Here is a 22,170-nt window from a genome sequence, read left to right on the forward strand (position 1 = left end):
GGGTCAGCTAGTTATCTATATAAATAAAAATGAATCACCGAAATGTTTGTACGTGCATAATTCAAACTTAACTAAATTCGATAATTCTTTTTTTATTATGTTTGTAACTGTCAGGAGTCGGGACAAGGTTTGTAGGGTATCGATGGGATCAAAATTCCTATGGGAACTAAATCTACGGGATAAAATTGTACCACACCTGGGCGAAGTCGGGCCAGTCCGCTAGCCATATTACTAAAAATGGTTTTCAGTTTAATTTTTGAACATAAATCTCTAAACCTATGGCAACACGAAAACTTAATTTTGTCGCATGTAATCAACACCTTATTGTTATTGTAGTTATAAACATCATACAACTATAGAGCATTGCACTCGCTATTTGTAATAGCATACCCTTGGTTTTATGGGTCAAAATAAAATTTTTCTTCATTTGCATAAATACATAGTTCAGATTTTATTGTTTTCAATTGCAGTGTTAATGCCATGAAACTATTAAGAAATGATGCAGGTCACTACTGGCTGGTTGTATAACACTTCTGATTTTAATTGTTGGCAACACTACCAAGTGTAGTTTAATGTTTTTAAAAAACGAATAAGTGTGGCGTGATTAACGATTGCGAGATTCTAGGGTCCGTTTCCGGGTGGCGTTGAATTTCCTATCAGATTGTTATCAGTAACTACCAGCGGTAATGTTTTGACTTTACTCAGTACGAGGCTGGCTCCTACTTTTCCTTTAGAAGGCAGTAATTTGTATGAAAAACTAGCCGCGCAACTCAGCTGACACATTTTATTTACTCTCCGTAATATCCTTTACCGTGTCTTAAACACAATTTTACAAAAACGATTAGTCGAATTGCTCGAGCTCTACTTAAGCTTTGCGCTTAGCAACTCATTAAGTGAATCATTTTTATATTAAAAATAAAATATTCTATGTCCGACTTCTGGTTCAAAACCTCTCCAGCGATTTTTAGTCAAATCGATCCAGCCTTTATTAAGTTATAATAAGTATAACTAACAAGACTTTCTTTTATACGAGTATAAATAGATGCAGAAAGTTAAAACATGAAAGAAAGTCAGTCATAATGTTAGCGCTTCTCGTCATATCAAGTGTTATTGAAAAATGTTTGAGAGACGTTGGAGAGGCCTATTAATATAGTTATCCTAGTAAACATATTGTGACTCGATAAAATATCATCCTTTGGTAATTTAAATCAATGAAATGACTCCCAGATCATTTGCCTCGTTATTCTCTTGACGGCCATCGACAGCGCCTTTGAAATAACACGCTGCAACAAATGTGAAAATAGTCAAAAAGATGTGACATACAGTTACAGCCCGACATTGGGAATCTCATTATTAAATATTTTTATATGAATAGGAATCTAGAACTCTTACACTAAGAAAATTAAATGACGTATTAAAAAAGGGGTTGTTCATATTCTTGTAGTTTTCTGATTTTACCTTAAAATTGTTTCTTAAAATAATATGTAAGGTCAGATAACCTAACTGCTAGATGGTGTAGCAGCTAATGAATGAAAACAACTGTCAAGATCCAGCTCCTAAGGTATCTATTTATTATTCTTATCCAGGAATGGTGAAACTTAGTGTCTTATTTTGTTTCCTGAAGCAGGGTACTTACATATTTAGTGATTTATTATAAACAAAGCTGTTTCCAGTTTAATTCGATTCTAAGTTCGGTTACTTGAGTACAAAACAGACAGTCGTTATTTTAGTCATTATATTCTAGATGACAGCGCAACCGAAGATTTACGGTTTATAATAATTGACGCCACCCTCCTTTGGTACCTAAAACACTTCCGGTTTTGATTACACATAGTATCTATAGTTATCACGTAGACATTTATAACACAAAAGTAAGAGCCAGTTTTACTTCTATCAGGTAAGTTAAGGATCACTAATATGGCGGATATAGTAACAGCTAGTATGAAAAAATCTGTCAGTATTTCTATTTGATAATCGATACTTACCTTAAAGGTTTAAAACCGGTAATAAGCTTACTATTTTGAAAACATGCAAGAGCTGTTTTTATTAAAACTCTGCATAATACCGTGAATTTTATGTATGCCTCTTTCAGAAAAATGTCCCATGCATTGCGTATATCACAACACCGCTCATGACAATGAAAAATTGAGGGTAGCTGTACACCAACATAGGGAACTTTTAATGCACGACGCGAATTTGTCGCGATACTTATTTCTACCCAAACAAGTTCAAACGAAAATGTTTATCAAACTTTTTTGTCACAATTGATGTAAATAATTTACTTAATTTGTGTTTGATATAAGTTTGAATAGGATTTTTTGTGAATTGTAATTATTTGAAGTAATCGTTTAAGCATTTCCCGTTCTTAGAATTAAAAACAAATTTAAGTCAATTCATAATTAAATAATGATTGGCTCACTACGTTGCAACAATAGAATTTGAAAATATCTACTGAAGATAACTTGTTCTGAATAGTTTTCCGAATTCCACTTTCTAATTATCCAATAATAGAAAAATGAGAGGGCAAGCCCATTGGACTACGCGGTTAGTTCGTCATACAGTTTTTATCTATACTTACTTAAATAAACTCTTAAAAATACAGTGATTGTTCTTTACTTTGATAACATACATACATTGTAAGACGCTAATCAATTCAGTTCTTTATTTAATTTTGGCTTCTGTTATCGTTGTAACCTACGACCGATGTACTAAGATTTTCTTACCGGCCAGTGAGGTAAGAAAAATAGTGTTTATCTTTTAATTTTTTAGACCACTACATTTTTAAGTGACAAGTTCTTATACCTATTGTTCTTGCTCCTCATACGTAGGTAAGTATTTCAGTGTGTATATGAAGATGTGGAGACCTGTGTCATCTTGGTTATGGTTATAGATACTAACAACCACTTAACAAATTATATAAATAATTTTATTCATCATCAACCTCATTCTTGATAAATATTGTCACATGTCATCCTAAGATGAATACTTTCTTTATTTAGAAATGGGAAAGTATGTCAATTAGTATTAATTTACTTCTTTCACACACAAACGGCTAGACTGTTTTGATGTGTAACGACACAGACTACTACATTCAATAAAAAAACTCACGTGGGTCGAGACGCTAACATCAGCCAGTTGTGAATGATAATTACGAAACCAATAAATTCATAACAAACGTTTCACATTTCACATGCTCGATTCAAGAAACTGTAAACAATTAAACATCGAGGCTGTTAATTGCCATGTTTTGGATTATAAATTACCGTGTTATGGCGATCTGCGACTAATTAAACTGGTTTCCATCATACACGTCATATCACTTTAGTAATTTAGTGCCTGAAATTACTAACCTATCTGAAATAAGTATTTAGATTCTGTGCGTGGATTTCATTTCGAATTGTTTGCATGTGCACTTAAATTTTAGTAAATGAATGTTTTTCTGAGTTTCCTAAAGTAAATAGAATTAGGGTTATTCAATATTAATTATGCTTGCATCACAATAAAATTTAGAGATTGTTATCATAAGCTTGTCGTCACTGTAGTTCCCGATCAATTAGATTGCTATCTTTTTGTTATTTCTAAGCAACGAATGCTTTTAAAAAGCAAAAAAAACCTTTATAAATCAATAAAATTTTTGTTATGATACAACTGGCTGAAAACATAAATTCCTGAATATAAAATCAATTAGTAGTATACGGATATTAAATCATTTATTTTCAGTTTCTTATTACATATTATACAATAGATGCGCTGTAATGACCGTGGCATTTTCAAACAATTGCATTGGACATGCGGATACGTTGTGACGTCATATCCGCCCGTGAGTCCGCGACGATACCGCTTGACACTTCGATATAATATGCAACATCTCATCATTTGAATACTATTTCAATACAACTTGATTCGGAAGACACGTGTAAAAATATATACTATACTCGTTTAATTAGTACCTAGTTTTGACACTACCACGATTGAATTACAGTCAGTTGGGTAGGTATCGAATATTGCTGATTGTATAAAATTTATTTAGCTGGGGTAAAACTTAACAAAATACTAAAATTGTATCGTGTCACGATTTAGATGTTAGTGCTATGTTAATTAAATGATATCCTACATTAAACGGCTTCGTTAGGTAGTTCACATTATTTATTTAGCAACAGTATAAAACTGTCTTATTGCTATACCTACTGCTGAGCCTCTCAGTCAAAGGCCAACATTTATAATAATATGATAAAACTAAATTAAGTAAATCATAACATAAGTTAATCATTAAAAAATCAAAAGCTGCATTATTCCATCAAATCATATGTCTCTAAATCAAAGAGACATTTGTTTCCAATGTCAAGAATCACATGAAATCACAGTTGTAAATAAACGTTGATAAGAATTTGATAGACACATAAATACGAGTGCGTAAGAGTAGCAGTGCATTCGCGCGCTCCAGTGAAATGTGCCGCGTAGACGCGTGAATGTGCTGGCACCTTAATCTTAAGAAATCCGATTCAGTAATACAGTTATAGCGACATCGATGGTACTGTCTTTTACTTAATTCATTTGTGATTTAGTGTTTTCATATTCATAAAGATATTTGTTAGTTTGTATTAGTTAAGTGATGTTTAAAAGCAGTGACTTTTATAGTTTATTTGGTTTTGTAATAGAATCACGGCAATGACGGTAAGATGAGCATATACTCGTAATTCATTTTTTGCGAAAAAAATATTATACTGGGCATACAGAATTTGCTGGCATATGTAAGTGTGGTGAATTGAAGGTGTTTCAAGGTTTTATAAATAAATAACATCTGCTAGCAAATAATATTTAAATACTAATTGCTTTACAAACAGTATAAACTGCAAACGTATAGACAACTAAATAAATAAATTACATATGAAATAAGTATTACTGAGTATTATTTATCTGTGAGTACATTAGAATGTCGTTACTTTATTATGTTAAAACTGATGTTTAAGTTATTTGCTTTTTTGATAAGATTCATAGAATTTTAGATAGATTTAATTTGAATAGAAAAAACAATTTACGTAAGTAGTTTGTAAACTTGTACTAGATATTATTGTTATATCACAAATCTTCACCTTTTTCCCTTAAATAATATTTTTCTATTGAGTATTGTTTCGCCTTAATATTAATATACGCCAAAACGTATGAAAAATCAGGAATATTTTACTCCAGTAACAAACACCTAATTACTTATCAGAATCGAGAGTCCATCACGCATTTGACCGTATTTTAAATCAGTTTCAGATATCGTCTGGCGTAATTTGAGAGCCGATTATGCTTACATTCGAAACATCAACTCATCAAACGTAAAATACGAAACCGATCAAAATGGACAAGTGCAGTTACGACGAAATTAAATCTGTAGACTCGAAAGAGTGTAAGTCACAATTGTCAGTCACCAAGTCCGCGGTACCATTTCTAAGACAGGTTAGTAAACATTGATAACGAGAGGAATATTACGTGACTGACCCTTTTAAATATAGATTTAGAGAGTTGTTGATGAGATGCAACATAGATGGCACAATGCCAAATTTTAAATCGGTATAGGAAGTACTCTTGAGTATAAATAAGAGTAGACATAGTGGGTTGTAGTAAACAGTAAGATTAAGAGTAGATAGTTGTTGAGTTATTGATGCAATAATAACATTCTGATATAGTTGCAATAAAGTCAATGACCTTCTGGCACTATGCATTTCTGTTTACAATTACTTTGTACTATGTTTCAATAGAAATATACAACACAAGCCTTTGTGATATTTTAAAATAAATTTGCTTGATAAAAAGACAGCTGTTTAGTTTACGAAGTCTAAAACCCATGAAACAGATATTCCGATTCGAGCTACTACAAGTGGACTACAAAAACAATAATGCAGTTGTATAAAGTTAAAACTACTTTTGAGCCAAACTGCCTTTTTAATAAAAGTGCCGTAAGCTCAGATTACTTAGTTAATTAGTATATTTTGCCTTTTTTACTTGCATACCTATAGTTTTCGCATATAGGTAAAACGCAATTTATCTATTACGAGCTTACGCCAATTTTATAAACCCGTTAGGAATTGTAGGATGAACTACTTTACTTTTAACTAATTTATTCAATCACTGGTCACTATAGCGAGTTCGAGTACCAAAGAGCCTAGAGTGTAGTCAGTCCAAAGGCCGATTACTAAAACGTTTCTCAAAAAGCAACGCTTAAATTTAATGTTATCTCTGTTCTTTTAACGTTTATTGTTGCGACAGAAATAATTTCCAACGCCACTTACAACGTCTAAAGCAAGCACGACACATGTGTATAAAAACACGTTTTATTATATTTTTCAGCTTTACGTATGCACGGTGGCGACGTCAATATATTTCGTACTGGGATTATGTTTCGGCGCACCTACCGTGTTCATACCGCAGCTGAGGAAAGAAAATTCCTCGGAGCCATTAACAGAGGACATGGCGTCTTGGTTGTGTAAGCTCGAATTATTATTTAATTACCTTAGACTGTTTCCTACGTCAACGATGAATGCTATGCGATGCGAAGCAGCAAACGCAAAGCACGCGATAAATACAAACGATCTATTTAGTAAAATGTTGTCTTACAAACCTATTAAAGAAGAAACGCATTTGTTCTTCCTGTTTTCTTGATTTATGCGTTATATCGCATTCGCATCGCATCGCGTTTTTCAGTGCATATTTCACGGGAATGGAAATTGCGGGCACTATTTACTTCATTGCGTAATCATTTAACAGACATTTGTAAATATTTATTTCAATCAGTATTGTTGTATTTGTGTTCAATAAAAAAATAAACTATTGTTTTTTATGTATATATGTACATATCTGTCTCGAGCCATGTAATTATTGCTCGTTCAATGCATTATAAAGTTAACTCATTGTGGGGGTTTTGGTTGTTAGGTTTTAGTGCTGATCAATCATATCAGCCACATCGAATATTTTTGTTCTGAAAAACTATAATTTATAATTAATTATGTTAAACAGTTTTTCCAGACCCCAAGGAAAAAGTAATGTCAATTTCCTCCTTTTTGGGTCTATACCTCTATACCTGTTTTTTTTTGTTATTTAGAACCCTAATATAGTACACTTTGTACAAGGCTGGTCTAGCCTTGTACAAAGTATGACTCATATAATGCTCATAATTAAATAGCAGCTCGTTTAACTGCCCTTAAAAGTGTACAGATGGCGTGGTTTAAAAGATTAGACTAGAACAACAGTAAAGCAAAGAGGATTACTTTTTAATTAGGAAATAGGCGACCCGGTTGACTTTTCAAGTTCCGCGAAGCAGCTGATGCGTTTTGTGTTTTTCTTTCACCGTCTGTTCAACACAAAAGAATGTAATATAGTTTTACTTAACGTAAATATATGTAATGTTTTCTTTGCTAATTAAGGAATTTTCTTTACAGCATCAGTCGTTGGATACAGTTCGATGCCGTGGGTGATCATTCTACCAATCCTCACTCGTCTTATTGGAAGAAAGATTCCATTTCTGATCGTAACAGTATTGACATTAGTGAGTTTCATTGTTTTCTACTGCAGCACGAGTGCAACGCATCTGTTAATTAGTGAGATACTGCAGGGTGTCACTCTTGCTAGTAATATGACGGTACTGATATGTATCATCACGGAGTACTCGTCCCCGCGTTACCGGGGCGTTTTTATGATGATAGAATCATCCATATTCTTCTGGGGAGTGTGGATCGCGAATGTGACTGGAACATTCAGTCACTGGAGAAACATTGCCATCATTGCGTTCGTGTGCTGCCTGTATTCTTTAACTGCTGTCATCATGCCTGAATCACCTTCCTGGCTAGCGATGACTGGGCGTTTTGATGAATGTGCCGCTGCACACCATTGGCTCAAGGGTTACGACAAAGAATCTGAAGACGAACTCAAAAACCTAATAAGGTCTCAAAAGGAGTATCTGAAAAAATGCGCAGCGCGTAAAAAGTCTAAAACGTGTTGTCGAATTGATGTCATTAAAGAAACACTAACAACAAAAGGGTTTTACCTGCCATTATTGCTCTCTATGGCAGTTATGTCATTGTATCATTTTTCGGGGAAGCTCGTATGTTCCATGTACGCAATAGATCTGATTAGTGCAATAACGGACAATGAATCTGCCGCCTATACCGGTATGCTTATTTTAGATGCCGTGACAATACTCGGAATGCAGATTGGTTGCGTATTGTCCAAGTTGGTTAATAGACGAACGCTGTTGTTATCGTCATCATTTGTTGGAATTTTGTTTTTGTTTATAATTTCATTGTACTTGTATCTCATTCGCATCAGTGCCGTTGCAGAAAACAAAATTGTATCGATAGTGTTACTTACATTATTCTCAGTGTCTATTACTTGCGGTCCTATGATCATGCCATCAACTATTTTTGGAGAAATAATATTTTTAAGGTACAAAAGTTCCTCGTTACTTATATTAACATTATTTTCCGAGTTACTGATGGCAACCGTACTCAAATTGTCACCACATATATTTAGAGTGCTAACTTTACCAGGCGCTTTCTTATTCTACGGATTGTCCGCATCTGTTTTTGCTATTATTTTGTACAAATATTTGCCTGAAACCAAAGATAAAACATTACAAGAAATTGAGAATTATTTTAAAGACTCGCATGAAATAGCGGAGGATGCGGGCGAAGCTTTTGTTATGGTGAAAGAGGATAATTGCGACGCCCAGAAATGTTAGAAGATTTTTGTTATTCCTAATTGCATTTATTGTTTACATTATTAAAATAATTAATATAGAAATAAAATGTTATCAGTTTTCATTGGTTTTATTGTTTTTTGTTTGAACTTGAGGCGGTATTATTGTTAAATGGAAAATTGGCGCGGAATAACTTTCAAGTTTAGTCTAGTTTCGCAACCCTTTTCCTGAGATTGTTTGGTTTTGATAACAAAACTACACCAAATATAGTTTCAATTACTTTTGAAACGAGCACGAACGGTAAACTAGGCAGCTTCATTATACATTCATTGATTATTATTTTGTTACTTATCCTAAGGAAATCATGGAAGTAAAATGTTTTGCTCAAAGTAGATTATATTATTATTTTGCACCACTTTTGTATATGCTGGAAATTAAGTGTAGACTTTGTAGTTAGAGTATGATATAAAGTCGAATCTCACTTTCTCTTGTCTCAATAGTTTAAACTTTCGCTTTGCTGGACTATACTAGTCCTTACTAGACCTTATAATAGGTACGGTAATCTAGACTCACTGCGAAACGCCAATCAAACAGGATACCTATTGATTCCTGTATAACATACGATTGTGATAAAGTTTAGAGATTAGACTCAGATTTACAAATTAATATTTATTTATATCATGAGATAGGCAAACGCGAACTTTTTTGGCAATATTCGTCGGATACAACAAAATATTATTCAACGTCAGACTTTAAACTACATTTTGTTTTATCCAATCAAGTCTTCGGAAGTTTTGTCTCTTCAGTTAAATAGGTCAAGCCGAGACCGACTGAGACTTCTAAGTTGGAGTACAATGCAGATAACTGATTCACAAAAGCCACAATTAAGTACCTTCTGCCCCGCGACCTCGCCCGTCGACAGCTGGGATTGCTTGACTGATGTCTCAAATACATTGATGCTAAATCTTATTTAATTACATCTCAATTCAGTTAAAATCCAAACGTAATAAACGTAATCCTGTTAATAACTGTATAATTTGGTTATAAAAAGTGATGATCTTTTAAATTTTCTTACAATGTGAATGCGTGATTACCAGATTAAAAGCTTCCGTCACAGAATGCTACAATCCGCCTTTTGTTGGCATGTTTTTAATTAACGATAGGTATAATACTGAATCAATGAGAATACAATGTTATATCTTATCTACCGCAGCAAGATAGGTTAATACGACCCACGTAAGCCAAAAATAGTCCTTGTTATTATGTAACGATGTTAAAAAAGATTTTTATGTATATGTGCGCTATATTTAGTTAAAATTGACATTTAAATGTTTTCAAATAATATCACGTATTTGAAATCTTAGACAGTTTCACGTTCTCTAATTACGGTACCGCTTCTAATGAGCTCAACACACCTCAACCCTTCATGTACTCATAACATTCGTGACCTTTATCAACTTCATAAAACTCGGAACAATTTCGTCACGCGAAGTATTACGTTCATAAAATAGAAATAGATGTAGCGGATGGTAATAATGGTTGGTTGAAAATCGCGATAGTGCATAAATAGCGACAGTTTGCAACTATATTGGCTACAGAGTTGACTCAATACTGGCGTGGGAAGATCTTCAGCTGCTAAACTTATGTATTTCTTTCAGCTACATCTACGAGAGTACATCTAATGTAAGTGAACATTTCTGTTGAACTTCACTATTACGATGTTAAATACACATGCTACTTGGTTTTCTTCGTAAAAGAATAATGAAGTCTACAGATGTAACAACTACAAGTCGGCCATTTTTACTAAAGTTATAAGTATAGACTAAACTACTAATAAGACAAATACTGGGAATCACATACCATATTAGAGAAGTGGCTGAACTTGAATTTTACTCAACATTTTAATCTGATAAATACTGTAGGTTTCAATTTTTATCACAATGACCGGAAGAAGCACAGTACAAGTTGAATTAAAGCTTCATGGTCAAATGTTTCTGAAAACGCAGCATTAGTTCCTTTGTAATCGATTGTCGCCACATCATAATCACAATTATAATGTAAATCTAAAGGTATTTTTTTAATAAGTCATTAAAATACCATTTATTTTTTACATAGTATTTCATAATTGGGCTACCATTACGTATCCTCTCCGAGGTAACCAAATCTTATTTGCTTTTCTGATAATTTCCTGTAAAAGAATACCACATTTTACATTAGTTAAAACGTAGAGAATATATATAATTATATAGGGTATACAAATTCAGAAATACGTAGTACTCATTAGGCAAATGAATTTTGCTATAAGCCGTGACACGAAATAAGCGAATATGACCTAAATATATTTTGGAACGTTACCGATCATGTATTACAAATCATACTAATCAAAATATTCCGAACTGCGCATTTAAATACAAATGTTTAGTACCGTTTAGCGGAAATTGGAATTAATATTATTTATTCGGATTCTATCGGACATCATCTACTTTTATAGACGCTTAGATCCTTTTTATTGTCCAACGACGCGGAAAGTATTAGGACGATGTCCTCTTCCGATTTTCTATCAAATCAGTCGGTTATACCTACTAGGGTAAACATCTGAACATTATTCTATTCAAAAGTATGTCGATCCACACTGTTAAGATGTAAATGTCCGATAAGAAGTACGAAAACTACTTGTATTTAACAGTCTGCGCTTATTCGGATATAAATACTATGACATCTTCAAAGATAGGGAAAGAGAAATAAAGAAAAGTTAAATATATTACATACCATCGGTTGACCGAAAAGTCCTTCTTACGCGAGTTCGCGGTCAAAATATTCGTGACTGAAAGTGTGTTTACGCCTTTAGTTTTTGTTTACCAATCTCACGTAGATAAGGATCGCTTTTACTTTTGCAACGTATTTCGTTTCAATAAAATAATTAGCTTCGAACTCGACCCAGAAAGTTTTTATCCTGTTGAATCAGTCTATCGGATTCCATTCATCAGAACTTGAGCTCCGATCTGCCTACTCTTTTCGGAATAAAATCATTATCCATTACGCTTAACTGTAAATTAAACAAATGTCTTATAGATACAGAAGGTATGAAATCAAAATTCTAACTGCCTGTGTTTAATAAAAACACTTTGTTTTAATAAATTTTCAGAAACACAAAAGTAAACAGATATATTTACTACGTCAACATTACGGTGAAATCATTTTCATATGGAACTTGAATTTGTTTGGTATATACTGAAAACTGTTTTGGTGGATAATTTCTTCATAGTTGACTCTAGGTTCTCTAAAGAAATTGGTGCTTGATATTACCATTTTAGCACTTGAATTATAATGCCCTATAAACAGAAAAAGAAGAATACTGGTCGGGGATTTAAGTTATTGTATCAAAGACATAAAGTCCTTGTGATTTACCTACATCAAATCTAGGTCAGTATCGTATGACTATTAAATCATGTTTAAGAAAATCCTATATTCCTAGGTAACAAAAATGTGATACAAGTGTTATTGTATTGTGAAATTTTAATGTCAATAACATTGTTAAGAACTGCCGGAGCCCCTTTGTCACAGGGTTCCGTCGAACGCTTCTCTTTGTGCAGTTTCAAATATCAAAATATTGCTGTTGTCATATTTTTCCAGACTTCCCGTTTCTTTGGAAATTGTTTGCAGACGTGGACACGTCAGTAAGTTTAAGTATCGCCTCACTGGCCACCGTACCGACTGAATGAGAAGTAAGCTATGCAATCTCTGTAAATTATTTAGTAAAATATTTGTAAATTTTAAACGTCTGTGGAAGAGCAAATTGTAGCATTTGTAGTATTTTGGTCTTTCTACGATTAGATTTAACAAATCTTAGAGGTGGGCATACTCTCTCTCTTACATGCTAGGAATCCCATATGGTAGTGGAGTTAGCCTTCCTAATCTTTCTCCTCCAGTTCACTCTGTCCTGGACATCGTCTTGGAAAACCTCACACTCGCTAAATTCGGAAGTAACGGATAATGTCGTTTTATTCGTAGGGATGCTATATTATTTAAACTTAATCATTTCATGATATGAATATATCTTGAATAAGCGTAGGATGCCGTCATCTTTGACCGTCGAAAAGAAACAACGCTTTGTTTCGGTATCTCTGTATTTAATCACTTGAATGTAACACTTGCTCAAACATATAGATAAATAAGGATATTTCGATTTTAAATTATCGTGAAGTTAGTTAGCTACGATACCCAACGCTTTGCAGTTAATCGGAATTAATAATCTGTTTATAACTTTATTCCGCTGCCTGAATACACAGAAATAGTTTAGAAATGGGGATCTAATATCTATACAACTGAATTTTTGTTAAAATTTATTTACGTAATATCAGTAGCGTGCTGTGGTAAAAAACGATTGTATAATACAAATGGAGTTGTATAATTACAACGAAATAAAAGTTGATGAAGCCGAAGAGCTCAACAATGCGTCGTGGAAGCCTCTAATGAGACAGGTTTGGTTTTAACTACCTTTTATACAAACATAGTTGTAGATGAAATTTTAATGTCCATCTGAATAGTGGAAAGCACTTTGGATTATCTGGTAGTCGACAGTTGCATTTTTAAATTGTAAAAAGAAGTAGGTTAGTGTGTCTGTATCACGTGTGTTTAAAACATCTAGTGCCTTGTTTTATTTGCTTGTTGCAACGGAACATATAAATACGGTGAACATAACTTTTACTACAACAAGTTAGTAAGTCTGCTTATAAAGCTTTCTAAAAGAGTTTTCTTATATTTGTAAATCCACAAGAGATAAACATTTAGATATCCAGAAAACTATTCAAATAATTTTGAGTATAGACCCTAATCATAAGTTTTTATATACGCACTACAAATAGGTATTTTAGAATCATTGTTAACAATGTAAATTTGTTAGCTAGTCAGTCATCGGGCGATATAATACGCACCTTGCAAAGATCGAATTCTCTTGACTAAGCCAAGCGTTTGTAAGTTGAGCTGTTAATTAGAGAAACCAGGTTATTGATGCATCAGGATACCGTCTGTATATTATTATGAATGCTTGCTTTGTTTTTCGGGAAGGTTCGATTAACACAGCATAAAAAGTGGGATGTCATACCAATTTCCATTATTGAGTACATAGATACAATTTTTTTTTAGATGGGTAATAGTTGAAATCTCTGAGAAATTATTTTATTAGTAAATCTATATTAAGCTGTCGATACCACAATAGCAAGTGTAAGTACTGCACTTTAATTTTATCAAAATTTTAAGTCACACAACATCAACGCACACATACGCTGCAAGTTTTATTAAAATAGTTCTCGTTTTTGTGGCATACGTTGCCTATTTTTAGACTGTAGCTCTAATTCGTAGTAAAATTACTAGAAATGTTATCAAACTTTTACAACTACAAAATGTGAACTGCATCTGTTACTTTAATTACCTATACACTTATCTGTTCCAGTTGTTTGTGTTCAGCGGCGTTGGTTCAATATATTTCGTGCTTGGATTATTCTTTGGTGCACCAACAGTCTTCATTCCACAGATAAAGAAGGATGCAAACTCTACCGAAGTTCTCACTGACGAAATGGCTTCATGGTTATGTAAGATGAATTATATATTATACTAGCTGACCCGCGCAACTTCGCTTGCGTCACATAAGAGAATCATATTTTTCCCCGTTTTTGTAACATTTTTCATTGGTACTCTTCTCCTGTTGGTTGTAGCGTGATGATATATAGCCTATTGCCTTCCTCGATAAATGGGCTATCTAACACTGAAATATTTTTTCAAATCGGACCAGTAGTTCCCGAGATTAGCGCGTTCAAACAAACAAACAAACAATCAAACAAACAAACTCTTCAGCTTTATAATATTAGTATAGATTAGTATAGATATAGATTTAAAAATTATAGGCTACTGAGAAATTAAAATCTGAGTAATTAATACCAAAGATGGTTAAGTTATGTAAGTCTATGGTCGCAATATTACAATATTTATTCATAGCATCTACTCGCCATACGAAATACGTCAAGAAAATCTACGACAGCACATGAGTGAATGGTCCAAAGTTCACAAAGGTGGTTGAAGCCTGCTAACCCGATATGCCACAGTGAGGACCTTAATCCCTATTATTCTGTACCCGCACCGTGCAGTGGGACAGTAATGGGTCGATATTATAATATTGCACATTATTAGGGACCTCCCACGACCTCGTTTACGTTCGTACTTTGAGATTATCGGGGCACTGGCCACTAGTTATCTGATGGCAAGTTTTCCTTATTATCAAAATAATTGAAAGGGGTACAAGGTCTTCTTTTTCGTAAGTATAAGGAAAAATAATCTACTTTTAGTGAGGAGATTGAATGTACCACTGAATTGCCCTTATGCATTATGAAAATGTACGATATTTTATTCGGGGATCGGCTAGTTCATAATCTATACTAATATTATAAAGCTGAAGAGTTTGTTTGTTTGATTGTTTGTTTGTTTGTTTGAACGCGCTAATCTCAGTAACTACTGGTCCGATTTGAAAAATTCTTTCAGTGTTAGATAGTCCATTTATCGAGGAAGGCTTTAGGCTATATTTCATCACGCTACCACCAATAGAGTACGAGTAAAACATGTTACAAATACGGGGAAAATTTTGACGCTCCTATGTGACGGAGGCGAAGTTGCGCGGGTCAGCTAGTTATCGATAAAACAAGTTAAGTTTTCTGCTAAGTAAAAAGCCAAAAAAATATAAAGTATTGATTTCATTTGGAGTAACTATATCAGTAAATAACACTAACAGCTACACTTGTGACTTAAGATCAAAAGGAGTTCAAAATTAAATTGTTACTCACAAAGTTGTCTGACCTACTCTTAGCTCTTGCACATGTTGCTTAGACATTTACGTAATAATACAGATAGTGTGCAATTATCTCAACTGACTACCAATATTACTTGGTTAAAGTTTATTTTGATATTAGGCTGTAAAAGCATAATCAAGAACGAAGAGCTTACGGCATCTGCTCTCATTAATTTGCCACATTTTGCCTCAAAAGGACTTCAATTATCCAAAATAATAGCACTTTGCATATAGACTGTATTTACTGAGCATGTTACGAATAAATAAACATTATAGTTTCATTCCCAGAAAAAAATAGAGCAAGATTAAATAAAATGCAAATTGTACTAAAATAAAGTTATTTCCTTTGCAGCTTCCGTGCACGGCTACAGCGCGTTACCGTGGGTCCTCATTATACCGGTACTTTCGCGGCTAGTCGGTAGAAAAATACCGTTCTTAATCGTATGCATAAACACAATAGTTGGCGTTATAGTGTTTTACTGTAGCGCTAATACAATACAACTGTTATTAAGTGAAATAATGCAAGGCCTACTTCTCGCTAGTAACATGACGCTGCTGGTCGTTATCGTTACCGAGTACACTTCCACTCGATATCGAGGACTGTTTCTAGCTATCGAATCGGTCATTTTCTATTGGGGAGTATGGGTTGCAAATCTAATAGGAACCTTTTTTCACTGGAAGAACATCGGCATTGTCGCGTTTGTGTGTTCTCTGTATTCTCTCAGTGCGTTTGTTTGGCCCGAATCACCTTCTTGGTTGGCGATGAAAGGACGGTTCGATGAGAGCGCCGCGGCACATCACTGGCTGAAAGGATTCGACAAAGACTCCCAAAATGAACTCGTAAATCTTATAAATTCACAAAAGGAATATCTCAGAGTATGTGCTCAACGAGAAGAAAATAAATCTCGTTATGAGTTGAGAAGTGTCATTGAAACAATATCGACGGAAGCATTTTACAAACCGTTACTGCTGTGTGTCGCATTTATGTCATTGTATCACTTTTCTGGGAAAATGGTCTGTGGAATGTACACTATAGAGTTGATAAAGCAGATATCAGATAACGAGACGACCGCTTACATTGGCATGCTTATTATGGATTTCGTCACTATAGTCGGAATGCAAATTGGTTGTGGTCTCGCTAAAGTTGTATCAAGAAGAACTTTACTATTTGGATCCTCCGGAATTGGTGTTATATTTTTATTTGCAATATCGTTGTATTTACATCTCATGTCACTAAATTTAATTTCAGAAAACAAATTATTATCTATTTCACTTTTAACGTTATTTTCAATGACGATTAGCGTTGGCGTAATAATTTTACAGCCCCCCCTCTTCGGTGAACTTATATTTTTAAGGTACACAAGCTCGTCTTTGCTTATAATTACGTTATATTCTCAATTATTAATGGCCACAGTACTGAAGGTGGCTCCGTATATTTTTAAAACGCTTACTCTACAAGGTGCATTTTTCTTTTACGGCGCGTCTGCATCCGTGTTTGCGTTAATTTTGTATAAATACTTACCTGAGACGAAAGATAAAACTGTACAAGAAATCGAAGCTTATTTCGAAGAGCCTCATAAATCAGATCATGCTTCAAAAATGTTGATAGATGACCATGAGAATATTGATAGGAGGCTACGTGATGAATCTTAAAACTTTTGGGTTATCTGAGTGACCGTGCAAATATATTTACGAAACAAGTTTATCAATCTCAGCCTTAGTTTCAGTTTTCATTATCGAAGTAGTATTCATTGCGAGAACTTAACATGATGTTATTAGACGACCCCGTTGTAAAGACTTGTTACAAAAGTAACTGTAGGTATGACGTTAAGCTAGGTACTCTGCAAGAGTAACTAAAAAAGAAACCCAAGCGTAAAAAGAAAGTAAGCTGGTATGTGTATTGTGGCTAATTAGTTCATAATATGGAAACAGACATGAAACTGTAAGTAATTATTGAAATAGTCTCACTGTATTCTACACCTAATACTCACGAGAGTTGAGCAAGTAAAACGTAATTTGATATTTGCTATTCGTATAAATCAAACAAGTTCCTTCAACATGTTTTGTTTTGATGTAACAGTGTAAAGATGCGGGTGGCTGGATTTTGTATTCTTCTGTTCGGCTGTTGAGTCGAGCATTATATTATTTTTCGTTTTAATAATTTATCAAGCGCAAGAATCGTCCCAATTTGTGAACATAATGTAATATACGGAGTATTTTTCAAGAGCTGCTAACGATGTTCAAGGAATCCGTTATCATCAATTTGTCGAGCAAGTCGTCTGTGACAAGTGACAGATAAAATGCAGTCTCTCAGTTTAAGGGGTTCTACTGTGATTTATTGATGAGTTTTCGTGTCGGCATTCCGATCCCCGCCGCGTCTGCTGTCAAACTTAACCACCAACAAGAACTTACCTCAGATAGTTCTAATATCGATTGCTTTTATCCGAATTGGTAAATGTATATAGAAAATGTAAAGAGTACTTCAATAGAACTTGTAATGTTTTGAGCAAAGTTAATGTAAATAAGTGTTGTAAAACTAATGTTTCGCCTAATTAAATCTGTTAAATTCAGATTAAATCTCTTTTGTTGCTGATGTAAACTTAGACAGAAATAGTCTCGATTCCAATTTATTGAGTTAGCAAATTATATTGCAGGCAATGGACTGTAATAAGTAGTTATTGTGTAACTTTTTTGTTGATTTTCATAAAATACTTAAGTTATTAAAGATGAAAGTTACTCAGTAAATAGTCATTTGTAAAGTTAATTTAATATTTTATTGTCAAAGTTATTGGTCATTGTTGAATAAAGCTGTCAAAATACGAAAGTTGTTTATTGAAATTTATCGAAAGTTCGTAGAATTTTATCTAATTTTTGGAGATTTCAGTTTGTTTAATTAAGTAGGAGATGGAACACTTTTAAGTCTGTTCTTTGATATTAGTTATAATTATTATTATAGTTATCATAAATACAATTTTTATTCAATTTTAAATATTATCGGATAAAATGAGTGAGTTTTTAATTGGATAGCTGTAATGTCACAGGAAGTTGTATCGAATAGTGAGCATACAATCACTGCGAAACCAATTCATCAGCATGCCATGGCAAATTTAAATTCTCAATCATGGAAAATTGCACATTCACTCGATTCTCGCCGGTTTATAGGTCGAGGAAAAAGTAAACAACTGGCCAGCACACAAATAAAAATGTTGGCGAAATGAAAACACAACGTCATTATTTTACGAAAACACAGAAACTTAACAAATAAAATACATCGTATTAAACAATATTATTTTTCATAGTTGCTATTTGTCTAAGGTCAATTACATTTTATAAATATGTGTAAGTATTAAACCGAAATGTAGCATAATAGGTACTATTTTATATTCATGTGTATTTAAGTTTGTTAACACAGCTATATTTGCAGTAAAATGAAATATTTGGCAGGTAATAAAATAACTGAATGTGTAAATAATTTATTTAAAGATAAAATAAATGCGTGATTATCTGACCGATAATTCTTCCTGCGTATGAATTGCGAATTAATTTGATTAATCAAAGGTGTTATATTATTATATTTTTCTTTGAGTTTGTTGAAATACCTGGAAATTTATGTATTTGTGATATGAATGGACCCATTTTCAGGTGTCAATGGATTAGTTCAAGGTGAAGATGACTTATACCTATTTATTAAAGTAGTGTAAGAAAAGCTTTCAAATTGCGATTGTCTTTATATAAATATTGTGATTTGAGTAACGGTTTTCCGACCAGAGGTAAGTACATAGCTTCATTAAGATCTAAACTTCGTCGTTCAATTCCAACACTCCACCATAATTACAACAAACAAAGGGCTAATAAATATTTCGCCGTAGCGAATTATAGACACAACAGTGGCAACATTTATATATGGCATAGCGTGACGTTATCGGGTGCGTAATCAGTTCATAACGTCTAAATAAGCGGCGTACGACCGGCACACCGTTATTTACAACTATGCAAATTGCTGTGTAAAATTCAACCCGTAAATCTCCGTAGTACGGAGACAACCGGCCTATTAGCACCCGATTCCGTGTACCAGGACACACAGTCACGCACTGATTGGAAATGTAAAAGGACCATTGTTGCCGGCTGGATGTAATGGAATATTCAGCTATTTCCCGATCGCATTCTCCTGTTATGAACTGTGGGTAGATGTAACGAGAATGTGATGTTCTGCAGCCGAGAATCACTGTGCTATGTCCCATGCGCAATATATGGTTGGCAATCAAAGGATCAAATCGTATAAAAGATTGCCCACAAGAATAAAACTTTCACTTTTCTATCACTATAATGTACTAGATTCTAATCTAAAGGCATTATTTTAACACGTTAAGTGCGATACAAGACATTTTTGATCAGTTAATGTCATTAACGTAGTGCGGCGGGAAAAAACGGGAACCTACCGCTGGTGCGAAGAACTTTCCTATAGGAAATTGTTGAAGTTGAAAGGAGATAAATATACTCATAGGCTTACTACTGTTAAAAGAACCACATTTTCAATAAAAAACGAACAAGCCATATTTGTCTTGTACCGCACCGAAATACATTTGTTACTTGTCAGTGCGATACAATACAAATTCGACTTGTAGGTACATGACTTGTACCGCACCGTGTTAAGCGTCGTGTTTACTTTAGTGCTGGGCTAATCATCGGCGAAATAGTTTGTTTGATATTGTGCTCCCGCCAAAATGAAGCGATCACGAAGAATTTTATCCAAAGTATTTGAGGAGAAGGAGCAGGTTCATGATGATCGCGATTTTGTTATAATGGGACAAGAGGCGTCAACATCATCCAGAACTTGTACCAGTGGTGAAAACTCAAGCAAAATTAGAGTTTTAAATCAGGAGGTGTATACAAACCCGAGCATAATAAGTGATAGCGACTGTAATATGCGACAAGATAATATGGTGGCTACATCGACAAGTGCAAGTACAGACATGGCAAAGTTTAAAAAAGCGAAGAAGTCAATACAAGATGTGCATATAAGTCCTAGCATGGGTAAGAGTTATTCCTTATTAGAAAATGTATCGTTCCCGGGGAGTCCTACATCACTAAGCGACTTAAGCATTAAAAATTTGATACCTTTGGACCAAACAATGTCTGAAGAGCGTATATTTGATCTTTTACGTACACCAACTTCGCATCACAAACAAAATGTCAATGTCACCCCCAACACAAATGTATATCAGGAAAAATGCGTGGACAATATTAATCAGGTCCAACCCATCAGTAATAACGCAGAGCCAGATATAAACGTGTTAACATCCAGGCCGAGCACCGTTTCGACTGTACAACCATTAAATGAAGTAGGCATTATTAACAGATTATCAGATTCAGATAGTGATGACTTTGATAACAGTGATTCTAGTATTGATTCTTTTCATAGCCCTGAATCGGATTCTGATAGTTCCGAGGATCATAACACCCATATAACGCTTTCTAATGAAGAATGTCAAGATGATTGGATTGATATTTCAACAGATAAACCTAACATAACAGAATTTACACAAGATTATGTAGTAAACGTACCTCCAGAAGTTAGTACTCCGTTTGACGTTTATAAATTATTTGTGACAGATGATGTTATCAACAAAATGGTACTTGAGACTAATAAATATGCTGAAGATTACATTCGAATAACAAATCTAAAACCCAAATCTAGGGTTAAAAGTTGGTCTCCAACCGATTTCTATGAAATGAGTAAATTTATGGGAGTGTTGTTGACGATGGGTTTGGTTAAATTACCTTGTTTGCGTTTATATTGGTCAAAAAAGAAGTGCTACCATAATGATTATATAACTTCTTTAATGACGAGAGATAGATTTTTTTTATTGCTCAAGTTTTGGCACTTTAGTAATGAAAGCCAAATCGATAATAATATTGATAAGCTATATAAGGTTCGAGATTTACTTACAATAATTATGAAGAGGTTTGAAGAAATATTAACCCCAGGTTAATATTTAGTAATTGATGAAACTATGATCCCGTGGAGAGGTAGGTTGAGATTTCGACAATACATAAAAAATAAAGCCCATAAATATGGGATTAAATTGTACAAAATGTGTACTCCAGAAGGTTATACAAGCTCTATTATAATATATACAGGCAAAAATGAAACCGTAAGAAATAATAACAAATTACATGGCCACGAAATTGTAATGAAATTAATTAAAGGGTTAGAGAATAAAGGTAGAGTTGTGATTGCCGACAATTTTTATACGTCTGTCAGCTTAGCCGAAGAGTTAATTGAAAAAAAGACGATGTTTTGTGGTACTGTACGGGTGAATAGAAGAGGTCTACCAAAGATAGTTACAAGTGCGAAACTTAAAAAAGGTAATGTTGTGGGTAAAATGAATGCAAAGGGAGTAAAAGTAATAAAATGGTTCGATAAAAGAGCTGTGACAATGTTAACCACAGTTGCAAAACATGATGCTCAAATTAAAGATACCGGTAAAAGAAGAAGAGGCACGGGGGAAGCTGTTCTGAAACCAGATTGTGTATCTTTGTATAACTTGAATAAAAAAGGAGTAGATTATAGTGACCAGATGACTTCTTACTATAGTTCCTTAAAACGAGGCCTGAAATGGTACAGGAAACTCATGATGAGCATAATATT

General features: G+C 33.8%; 2 protein-coding genes across 7 annotated transcripts; both read left to right on the top strand.

The window, feature by feature from the left end:
* The first annotated feature begins 2,710 nt into the window (after nucleotides 1-2,710).
* LOC142976486 (trehalose transporter 1-like protein) lies at nucleotides 2,711-8,804 on the top strand. Of its 6 annotated transcripts, none has more exons than XM_076119886.1 (4): nucleotides 2,711-2,734; nucleotides 5,257-5,445; nucleotides 6,337-6,472; nucleotides 7,425-8,804. In XM_076119886.1, exons 2-4 carry the CDS (start codon nucleotides 5,347-5,349, stop codon nucleotides 8,720-8,722), a joined length of 1,533 nt encoding a protein of 510 aa, XP_075976001.1. In that variant the 5' UTR covers nucleotides 2,711-2,734; nucleotides 5,257-5,346; the 3' UTR covers nucleotides 8,723-8,804. The 6 variants fall into 6 exon arrangements, with proteins under 6 accessions (XP_075976001.1, XP_075975998.1, XP_075975997.1 ...); XM_076119883.1 differs by lacking the exon at nucleotides 2,711-2,734 and adding an exon at nucleotides 4,402-4,531; XM_076119882.1 differs by lacking the exon at nucleotides 2,711-2,734 and adding an exon at nucleotides 4,412-4,674.
* Nucleotides 8,805-12,902: 4,098 nt separating this feature from the next.
* Nucleotides 12,903-18,762, top strand: LOC142976750 (facilitated trehalose transporter Tret1-2 homolog). The gene is made up of 3 exons (XM_076120283.1): nucleotides 12,903-13,161; nucleotides 14,133-14,271; nucleotides 15,871-18,762. Exons 1-3 carry the CDS (start codon nucleotides 13,078-13,080, stop codon nucleotides 17,169-17,171), a joined length of 1,524 nt encoding a protein of 507 aa, XP_075976398.1. The 5' UTR covers nucleotides 12,903-13,077; the 3' UTR covers nucleotides 17,172-18,762.
* Nucleotides 18,763-22,170: the final 3,408 nt, after the last annotated feature.

This window comes from Anticarsia gemmatalis, chromosome 11 (genome assembly GCF_050436995.1).
Source record: "Anticarsia gemmatalis isolate Benzon Research Colony breed Stoneville strain chromosome 11, ilAntGemm2 primary, whole genome shotgun sequence".
Taxonomy (NCBI): Eukaryota; Metazoa; Arthropoda; class Insecta; order Lepidoptera; family Erebidae; genus Anticarsia; species Anticarsia gemmatalis.

Bases quoted from the DNA above. Each gene is read 5' to 3' on its own strand.
- LOC142976486 (XM_076119886.1), top strand. From the start codon at position 5,347: ATGGACAAGTGCAGTTACGACGAAATTAAATCTGTAGACTCGAAAGAG. The intron at 5,446-6,336 runs GTTAGTAAACAT...TATATTTTTCAG, and splicing joins CGGTACCATTTCTAAGACAG to CTTTACGTATGCACGGTGGC. The intron at 6,473-7,424 runs GTAAGCTCGAAT...TTTTCTTTACAG, and splicing joins GGACATGGCGTCTTGGTTGT to CATCAGTCGTTGGATACAGT.
- LOC142976750 (XM_076120283.1), top strand. From the start codon at position 13,078: ATGGAGTTGTATAATTACAACGAAATAAAAGTTGATGAAGCCGAAGAG. The intron at 13,162-14,132 runs GTTTGGTTTTAA...TATCTGTTCCAG, and splicing joins GGAAGCCTCTAATGAGACAG to TTGTTTGTGTTCAGCGGCGT. The intron at 14,272-15,870 runs GTAAGATGAATT...TTTCCTTTGCAG, and splicing joins CGAAATGGCTTCATGGTTAT to CTTCCGTGCACGGCTACAGC.